Source organism: Ruditapes philippinarum, unplaced genomic scaffold (genome assembly GCF_026571515.1).
Source record: "Ruditapes philippinarum isolate M1 unplaced genomic scaffold, ASM2657151v2 ctg18331_1_1_1_1, whole genome shotgun sequence".
Lineage (NCBI taxonomy): Eukaryota > Metazoa > Mollusca > Bivalvia > Venerida > Veneridae > Ruditapes > Ruditapes philippinarum.
This window is the reverse complement of record NW_026857663.1, coordinates 6,230-17,126: the sequence shown is the minus strand read 5'-3', so window position 1 is coordinate 17,126 and position 10,897 is coordinate 6,230. Positions and strand designations below refer to the sequence as shown.

The 10,897-nt window shown below is 31.9% G+C and overlaps 1 protein-coding gene across 1 annotated transcript; it reads left to right on the top strand.

Moving 5' to 3' along the window:
- Positions 1 to 4,425: 4,425 nt before the first annotated feature.
- Positions 4,426 to 9,915, top strand: LOC132750521 (zinc finger CCCH-type antiviral protein 1-like). The gene is made up of 3 exons (XM_060740516.1): positions 4,426 to 4,596; positions 6,029 to 6,252; positions 9,685 to 9,915. Exons 1-3 carry the CDS (start codon positions 4,441 to 4,443, stop codon positions 9,827 to 9,829), a joined length of 525 nt encoding a protein of 174 aa, XP_060596499.1. The 5' UTR covers positions 4,426 to 4,440; the 3' UTR covers positions 9,830 to 9,915.
- Positions 9,916 to 10,897: the final 982 nt, after the last annotated feature.

Here is a 10,897-nt window from a genome sequence, read left to right as displayed (position 1 = left end):
TACTAGTTTCGACTATTGTCATCATCAGAATAACGTACAAAGTATTTGACGTCACGTGCGTTAGGACGCCAACGTCAACATGACAAATTTGCGCAAAAACGTGAATGTAAGTAATTCACAAATAGATAGCTCAAAGAAACAAAGACTTACCCCTGACGGGGTTGGAACCCATGCGGCTAGCGATCATGTGATTACTAGTCCGACACGTTAACAACTCGGCCATTCCGCTATATGCCGCACAAGACTTGCAAGACCCCAAGAGAATAAAATTTTAGTTTGATTAATATGGTGTCTTTATATAACTTTTAATTTTTTAAAAGTTTATTCTAAGTTTTTTTTCTTTTGATTTTCAAGCCCGTCTATTGATTGTAGGGTATTTCATGTTCGGCGTGTCATTTTCGTAAATGAATTTGGTCATTTTTGGAATGACAAGGATGCAGGTAATGCTTACTTGTTCTGTTGTTAGATAATCTTAGACTATAACTTTCGCAATATTGCTATACAAAGATGGATGAATCTCTTGATTCATCTAGCAGACCTTTGTTCTAATAAGTAACAAAATTGACCTTATACGAGAATCACGCCTAGATCAAATAAAAAGTCTTATTTTATGTCAGTCTTTGTCAAATTAAGTGGCGGTTTACTACCCCAATGTAATAATATGGATTCATCAAATCAAAAGTTATGTCATCTCTGTTTTACTGACCTAGATGATAATTATCATTTTATTTGCGACGCCGGTGAGCGGCGTCGTCTCTTATGGAATGCTTTTTATTTTGGCCTATGGCAGGAGCTGGCTATTATTGGTATAAGTTAAGTGGTCTAATTTAAAAAAAATCAAAGATGATCTGTATTTTATGATATAAAATCTTTGTATTAAAATCATAACAATTCATTGCCTCCTATAAGAGTTATCATCAGTGAAACCCTTTTTACGAAAATTTTAAGATAAAAAGTAACATAACTCTGTAAATATGTATTAGTTTGAATCAAAATGCAAACATGACCTGTATGTCAAAATGCTACATATGTATACAAAATATTATTACAATCTGTTGACACCCTTAAGAGTTATCGTCTGGAATCAATTTTCTGACCAAAATCTGATGATTAAAACGGGCAAAACTCTCTTAAAATTAAGGTGTCTGACATTAATTTCGAACTTGACTTGCATTTAATGATGTTACACTTAGGTATCATTAATAATTACAATGTGTTGACTCATTCAAACATCAGTGTAAATATGATGAATTAAAAAGAAATCATAAATAAACAACTATCATCATCATATCTATCTTTGCGCTTAAATCAATACTTCAGCTTTTTTAATGGCGTAAAATTGACGGTTTTAAGCCGCTAGGTAACATTAATTTGGCATAAAATGGATTTCAGCTTAGACAGGTGGATCATATAGAAAGCTGGAAACCAAGCTTTGGTTACAATTTTGATGGATATGATATCTTCTATCCCTAGATGGATAAAATTTTAGGTTGTTTTCTATTGTTTCCTTAGTGCTATTCTAACATATTAATAATAATATCTATTACACGTATTATCAAACAGTAAGAACAATCAGATGGTATGCTGGAAATCTCTGGTTTATATTTTCGAGAGTGTGTCGTATCCCTGCGTCGTAGATAAAATAAATTACTGTATGCGAATGTTCTAAAAATCATTCATTTTGATACAACGGAGGGAGCTCTGTGCCATATTTTGACAAAAGCGGTTGGATAACAGCAACGATATTGTTACGCGGGCGGGAAGAGCCTGCCTGCTCTCCGGTAACAATTGCTCTTCACTTGATGTATATCTCAATAGTAGACCTATATAGCTTATAGATCACTACAATCTTAATTATAGGTATGTAATAGTCGGGGTATGTTGTATCAGAAGGAAGCCAGTAGTTGGTTTATCATCTAATTTATTCATCAATCAACATCATTTATACATTTATGAAAACAGTATACGTTATACATAAAGTCGAAATGGATACATATCCGAAAAGCACTCCAGATAGATTTGTTTTCCTTAGTTACATAGAAAACAGATATCAAGAAGTATATCAATACTTGGAGTACATGACTATAATTTAACTCATTTAACATGAAAAATATATTTTTAAATGATCCTGGTATCTTCCTCTCCAGATAAGTATTTTCTATATGACATTGTACATAGAGGTGACGTCTGTACAGCGGACAATATAAATTGAAAATAAATAGGGAAAACTGCAGTTTTTATAAGGGAAAAGTCATATGACCATTGAAACAATAACATGACTGCATATAATGACGTCACCGAGTACCAAGTTGATCATGTGATCTATTTTCTAACGTCACTTTGTCTCCATCTTTAATCGATTAAATTAAGAACATATTTATGGCCTCCATCTGGAATTCTTATAGGTACCAACTAATAGTGGGTGAAACAAAAGGCATGGTACATGTTTTTATTAGTTATGATAATAAATAAGGGATTACAAATAGATAAACTGACGTAAACATCAGGTATTTTATATACTTTAATAAATAAGAATGAGGATAATAACTGTCAACTAAAATTAACGTGTTTTCCGGTGTTATAACAAATGTCGTGATGTTTCGAACGAAATAAACTTTGTAACACTATTAATACAAAACATATCCGAGTAGGGCGTGTTTCGTATCCTAATGATGTCCTGGTATCGAAACATTATTAATGTTTTACTATCATAATATAAAAATTAATAAACTATCTCTCAAACGAAAGACGAAATTTGAATTTTTTCAGAGGAGATATGCCAGTATCATTTGCGTGGAAGATGTAGTTGGGGCTTCGAATGTTTGAATGTGCATTCTGATTTGCCGTATCAGTGGAGATGGTTCGAAAGACAATATTGGGGAGATACGTGGAGAAATTATGACGAGAATGAAAATGACAAGATAGAACGGGCGTTTTGTGATCCAAAAAATGAGAAGCACATCGACTGTTATGGGTATGACTTTAATTTAGACGTTAAAAGGATTGTTTTTCAGGCAATTAATTTCTTCCTATAGTTATACATGCTGTAACTGAGGTGTCCGCACTTCACCTGTAGAAAGTCTATATGCGGAAGCTGGGGAACCATCGCTTTATCTTCGTCGTAAAAAGCTATCACTTCAATATGCAACTAGAATTTCATCTAATAGGAAAAATCCAGCTAAGAATATTATTTTCAAACCAAGTTATACTGAAAAATTTGTTAACAAACCAAAGGAAATTAAACCATTAGGCCTTCGTTTAAAAGATTATTTAGATAAACTTAAAATTAATCCAGACAGTATCCTTCAAAATGACGATGATGATGTTCCTCCTTGGACTTATAATTCCCCGGAAATAAATATTAACCTTTCAAATATAAAAAAGGCATCACATTCACCTGAATATTTCAAAGAGAAGTTTCTAGCAATTAAGGAAGAACATGAAGATTTTATACATATTTATACGGACGGTTCAAAAGAAGGTTGCAAAGTAGGTGCGGCTGTGTTTGAAAATAATTTTACATCTAGTATGAGGTTACCAGATAATGCATCAATTTTTACTGCTGAAGCAAAAGCTATCGATTTAGCATTGTCATACATAGCACAGCATACCAACGATAAATTTGTGATATTTTCTGACTCGCTTTCTGTTTTAATATCCATTAAAAATAAAAAACTGACAATATCATGGTAAAGAAACTTCTTTTACGATTTCATAATATACTAAAAACAAAATATGTTAAATTATATTGGATTCCAAGCCATGTAGGAATACGAGGAAATGAAAAAGTAGATGCTTTAGCTAAACAATCATTAAATTTTCAAAAAACTGACTTATTGTTACCTGCTTGTGATTTTAGACCAGCTATAAATAAACTCGTATCATCTGAATGGAAAGCAAATTGGGACAATGCCGTTTTTAATAAACTTCACGATATAAACCCATCTCTTGATATGTCACCATCTCTATCTCTGTCAAACCGCCGTGATCAAACAGTTCTTCTTCGATGCCGAATTGGACACACTAAAATTACCCACTCTTATCTCCTCACAAATGACAATGCCCCTTTCTTTGTAGGTTGTAATGAAAATTGTACTGTCAAGCAATCTCTTCTTGAATGTCATGAATTTTCACAGGCCCGTAATAGATTTTATTCTGTAAACTCACTCAAAGAACTTTTTAATACAATTCCATCAAAGAACATAATTGATTATTTAAAAGAGATAAACTTGTATTCTAGTATCTCATTGGCTCATTTCTATTGTCATTTACAATGTTCTACATAATATTTTAAGCCTATTATAGCATTCGGCACGATATGGCCAGTTATGTGTTGACGTGCCGTAAAAATCCAAACAAACAAAAACTGAGGTGTATTTATATGATGAAATACATCATTTTCAATATTTTTTCTGTAGAAATACCATATATTTTAAAACAATGAGCGGCAAAAGTAGTAAGGGAGAACGTATCGCAATTGAAGTAGAAAGACTATCAACCCCGTCTTCAATAAACCATGAAAACCAAACATGGAGAACAAACTGGTTATGGTATTGGAAAAATCCCAAAGGCGTATGGATAAAGTTTGGAGATTTGGTATAACATATAGAACATTATGTTATTCAGTCTTTGATCATAAAAGACATAATTTCTTCTTTAATACTCATAGTTATGTCGGTTAGGAAAAGTTAGAGAAAAACGTAAATGTGTATATGTACAGCTATGATAACGTTTATGGAATTTTATTGAATTATGTTAAAGGCATTGATGTAAGTATAGTATAAACAGACGTTAGTTCTAGTAATATCGAAGTCATTGATACTTTTTTAAATTTTATTTGAAAAGTCTCAACATATGTTCGTTAGTTGATTTTTATGCCCCCACAATGTGGGAGCATATAGCGTTGCACTTGTCCGTCCGTCCGTCCGTCAGTCCGTCCGTCAGTCAGTCCGTCCGTCCGTCCGTACGTCCCGAAATCTTGTGAACGCAACTCCTCTTAAACCGGATGGCAGATTTTGCTTAAACTTACAGGGATGAACAACCTTAATGTGTAGATGGTAGTAAAGGAAGGAATTTTTGCTGCGACCAAATTTAACAGAATTATGGCCCTTTGTTGATTTTTTTACTTTATACTTTGTAGAAATTTTGTGAACGCAACTCCTCTTAAACCGGATGGCAGATTTTGTTAAACTTACAGGGATGAACAACCTTAAGGTGTAGATGGTAGTAAAGGAAGGAATTTTTGCTGCGACCCAATTTTACAGAATTATGGCCATTTGTTGATTTTTTTCACCGTATACTTTGTAGAAATTTTATGAATGCAACTCCTCTTAAACCGGATGGCAGATTTTGCTTAAACTTCCAGGGATGAACAACCTTAATGTGTAGATGGCAGTAAAGGAAGGAATTTTTGCTGCAACCAAATTTAACAGAATTTTGGCCCTTTGTTGATTTTTCATTATATACTATGTAGAAATTTTGTGAACGCAACTCCTCTTAAACCGGATAACAGATTTTGCTTAAACTTCCAGGGATGAACTACCTTAATGTGTAGATGGCAGTAAAGGAAGGAATTTTTGCTGCAACAAAATTTACAGAATTATGGCCCTTTGTTGATTTTTTCATTATATACTATGTAGAAAGTTTGTGAACGCAACTCCTCTTAAACCGGATGGCAGATTTTGCTTAAACTTCCAGGGATTGACAACCTTAATGTGTAGATGGTAGTAAAGGAAGGATTTTTTGCTGCGACATAATTTTACAGAATTATGGCCCTTTGTTGATTTTTAGTTTTCAACTTGTGGCACATGTAGTCCAAAAAATATTTGACCTAAAGTCATAAGATTGACAGAACAGTGGCGTGTGGGGGCATCCGTGTCCTATGGACACATTTCTAGTTGTATAATTTTATATTTCAACTCTAAATCGGCATCTTTATTAAAACTGTCATTCACACTGCTAATGCTTTTGTGTTGCGTTGCGTTTACGTTGTCCAGTGTTGATCTTTCTCTTGTTTTACATAAAACAGGATGACTATGAAGGAAATAGGGCTGAAATAAAGAGCAAGGAGTTAGAAAAAGCTTTTGTCTCCGATCCAACCGGTGAAGCAAATTTTAGGACAACAGGGACACAACCATTTGACTATATCGTCGAATTTCGCAAAATGATACAGCGCAATGTTACATGCAAAACATCGAGGAAATTGTGCAGACGGCCAGAATTCATCAATAAGCTTGATTTTGAATTGAACCAGTATGTTCCAATTGCGCATAATGTACCATTTTCTTTATATATATATATATATATATATATATATATATATATATATATATATATATATATATATATATATATATTATTATAATAAAAAACGGATAATTATTTCGTAAAAAAAGAATTCATATTTCAAAAAAATGAATAACATCTTCGTAAAAAAGAAATAATATTTTGTAAACACTAATAAATATTTCGAAAAAAAAAAAACAACAAATATTTCGCTAAAACTAATTAATGTTTCTAAAAAAGAAATAATGTTTCGTTAAGCGAATTTAAATTTCATAAATACGAATTGATATTCCGTAAAAACGAATTAAGTCCTGAAGAAAAATAATATATATATATTTACACATATCTTCACTTACGGGGCCTATATATAAGACCGAATTGAGTGGCATTATTTCATGCAGTCAGTTTTTGTATTTTCTGATCGCAAGATCAGTAAATACAAAGCTAACATCCACGATCTAAGTCCAAATTTGCTTACAGACCTAACAACGCAAAGTAGTTCTCACTCAAAACTGCTTAAAATCAAGCAATTTAAAAGAAAGAATAATTTTTAATGGTAGGAATTTAACGAATTACATTGCATTAAAAGTTTAGATTAGTCAATAGAAATATGAGGTTACAATCACAAATTTCGCGGATGAATATCTTTTTTTACCCAATGAAAAATTTTCGGCTATTTCCGTAAAGCTTAATCAATGAAAATGCTATTTTTAGCTATGTCGATTGCCGAATACTCCAGAGCGTAGTACACAAATAAATCTGACTGTCGAGTAGTGGAATATATACATGCCGTACTGTTTTGGCGAGAGGATTTTCGCTAAATTATTTTCATCAGTGTTAAACGACAGGTTTATCATGAACAAAATACCTCGAAATTAATAAGGATTACAAACACGAAATGGAAATTTCAATTTAGAATTACAATTTATTTGTGTTTATTCAAGCTACATAAGTATTACTTCACCGTGGTGCAGAGGTAGCGCGATCGTTTAGGGTGTGAGAGGCATAATGTTCAAATCCTAGTCGAGGCAACTTTTGTTTTTGAAGTGTCTTTTTTTAAGGAAGTAGTCACGATGTGCAAGGATAAAGTGTGGCTGTCATAAAAATGAAAAATGATTTTTTGATGCAACTCTAGTCATGCAAAAGTCCATATGTATCAATCTCAAACTGTTATAGAAAAAAAATTTAAACGCAGGCACTCCGTAAAAGGAATTATAGTATATAGAAATAAACTTATTTAGGAAAACACATGCAGATGGTCAGTATGATTTAGATTGCAAAGATCAGAAATACCACAGAGCTTGCAGTCCTTTGATTATATATGCCACTATGTAGGCATATAATGACATTTCCAAACAACAGAACTAAGGGGTACTATGTTATATATATCAACTATATAATTAATTTTACAATAGGTGAAAACATATTGACCAATAACATAAAACCCCATTAAAAATATATGCATTTGTAGGACATATACCATTAACTATTAAAACCGGCCTACGGGCACTATTTTAGAAGGGTAGCCTACGCCCCCATACATCATTTTAAACATGCTAGAGTTATGTATGCCCCACATTAAATATAAACCCCACAAGTATGGTCTCAAATAGACCGATGCCCCGTAAATGGAGGAATGTAACTGTATATATATATAGATAAAATTATAATGTTTAACATCAAATAACAAACTCTATGTAAATTCGGTAGCGCTTTCAATATAAACATATATATATATTTATATATATATATAGAGAGAGAGAGAAATGAGAGAATATTATACACACATACCACCACAACGATATTGCTAGTCCAATTACGGCACAGCGCCTAGCAGAACAGTCATGAAAGCATAGCCACTGCTCATCCACCACCACATAAAAATGATGGTTTCAAGAATAGCTTTATATACAGTCACAAAACTGCACTACACATTGAAACAAGCTCAACATTCGCATATATAGAGTTTGTTCTCTGTTATCATGTCTCACAAATCAACGATGACCATTTTTATTGTCTTCTTCACTGATTGGGACCAGAGAACTATATATCTATTTCCGAAAGTCAACTGGATCCCGTAAGATCAGGTAGATCCGTAGGATACAATGAATTTAGACAGATAAAGTATATATAAAGGGAGATAATTAAATTCAATACAGTTATACTTTCCCCTGCGTGGGATCACTTAAGATATATATATATTTGATAGATCTATATAGATAAAATAATAATGTTTTAGAAATAACAAACTCTTTGTATATTCGGAAGCGCTTTCTATGCTTTCTTCGCATATCTTCAGCCGAAACTTTAATAAACAATAAACATATAAACAAATGACGTTACGTCATTTAAAAAAGCAGTTACGTTAAATAATAACGTTTTTCCCGGCAAACACAATATTTTAATTTATACTGTAAAAACTATAATATTACGGACATTAAGCATAATCCGTACAAACTGGTTAATGCCATTTATTAAAGGGAGGTAATAAAATTCACATGTTAATTATTTTATGGCAACAAATTGAGGCAAATTGTCAGTCCTGTAAAATTGTCTTAATTGAATCATTTTTTTTTATAATTAAAGTAGTACATTTTGAATACCGTTTACTGCTTTTACTGGTTTGAGTGTTTTTTTTTTTTTTTTTTTTTTTTTTTTTTTTTTTTTTTTTTTTTTTTTTTTTCGGACAAGTCTGTCTGAGAACGGCTCGACTTCCTTTTTAAAATTTGGATATAAGTAAGGGTGCTTTTTTTTTGGTCAAAATTTGCCCAAAACTTGAATTAACAAAATTGAAATAAGGGGCAATCTCATTGGTCAAATTTCTAAAATAAGTATAATAATGATATATTTAAATTTTTAAGGAGATTTTTTAAACATTTACACATCTAAATTTTAAAATAATCTATTTTAAAAGGAGCGTAAAAACAAATCTTTAAGGTAAATTTCTCGGATATTTGATAATTGTGAACTGCGTTAAAACTGTTCCTGAATAGCTTTTTTGATACATATACATTAGATGACATTTTGCAAGTTTTGTCCAAACTGGCGATATTGCCAACAACGTTCACGATCCCGGAAATACATGTGCATACAAAAAAAAGACCAAATACAAAAGTCCCAAGCTTATCTGATACACTCAGTAGATGAAGTTCCGCGTTAATGAGATTGATCATTTCATATAATTTTAAAAAATTCGATGTATTTTTGCACATTTATACCGCATAGTTATACATATGTGTACATAAAACTAACAGAAACACAACAATTCGATTTCGAACATACTTAACAGTGTTTCTTAGATCTAAAAATGGTATTTCAAAACTTCGAAAGAGCCAATGCAAGTAAAAGCAGTACCACGCCCGCTTATCTTTTAAGAGATACTTTTTTTATTTTCTAAAGTCTGAGATTAGTAAAGCATGCGGACAATACAGAGATTAAAAGAATAAAGGCACCGGCAAACTGGAGCATACCAAAGTGGACAGATCTTTCGGAACATATTTTGATTGTAAAGGAAAGTATTATGCATGCGGCTTCGACATTTTAAAGTACTTTTTTTAACAAACACTTTATAGATAACAACCAATACCATTAGAATCACTTTAATTGTTATTTAAATCGAACTGCACATGCACCTGACAAATACAAATACCAATGATTTCCTTGATGTTGCTTGCCCTACCGCAAGTATTTCAATTTTTAGTAAAAAACCTGTTCTAAAGGCTATGCATTTTTTGACATTTTGCGTGCCTTCTTAGAAGTATTGCGTTTTTGATTAAAATTAAAAACATCCAAATCTATTATTATCTAACATCTTTAACAACTTTTGTCTTAAAACATCAATTAAATTGACCATTTATCTCATTACAGCTGAACACATCAGACCCAGAGTATGGAGAAATAGAATCATTGTTCCTTCAAAGTTTACAGAACGCTCATATAAAATCAATAGACAGGATTGAAAATGGTGATCTGTGGGAGAACTACATGATGTATGTTGATTTTAAAATTCCATCCGGTTATATTTTCCGTTAAATTTGAAATGCCAAACACCTTTCCGTTGATCACAACGTATGTATTGTCAGTTATTTTGCATGAGGTTTTCTCCTAATGGAGTGATTCTTACTTATTAATAAAAAGACCTTGCACTTAAAAATCACTTTAATTATAAACCTTAATCCTTTATCTTAAGATGCGAAATGTAATCAACCACTCTCGGGAACCAATCTAATAAAAATGGTGACAAAATGAAAGCCTAAATTGAAGCACTCACTTTTTAAGTATAAATTTCAATTCTAGACAATTAAGTAGACTTGTTTGAACACATAACAATTTAATATTAATAAAATAAATTCCGAGATATGTTAGATTGTGCGTCATTTAAGTAGTAGTATATAAAATTGATAATTATTTGTCATGTTTCTGCATTCACTATATTAAAGGAAGAAATCGAAAATGATGAAAAAGAAAAATGAAAGAAAAATCGGAGAAATGAGAGTGTTCCATGGCACAAAGAACCAATATATAGCTGCTATCTGTAAGCAAGGGTTTGACTTCAGGCTCAATGGTCAAACAACAGGTATAACTATTCAATTTTTTATAAGATAAAACACAT

Coding starts and splice junctions, on each gene's coding strand:
- LOC132750521 (XM_060740516.1), top strand. CDS start 4,441: ATGAGCGGCAAAAGTAGTAAGGGAGAACGTATCGCAATTGAAGTAGAA. Junction 4,597..6,028: donor GGATAAAGTTTGGAGATTTG/GTATAACATATA, acceptor TACATAAAACAG/GATGACTATGAAGGAAATAG. Junction 6,253..9,684: donor CTTGATTTTGAATTGAACCA/GTATGTTCCAAT, acceptor TATTTTCTAAAG/TCTGAGATTAGTAAAGCATG.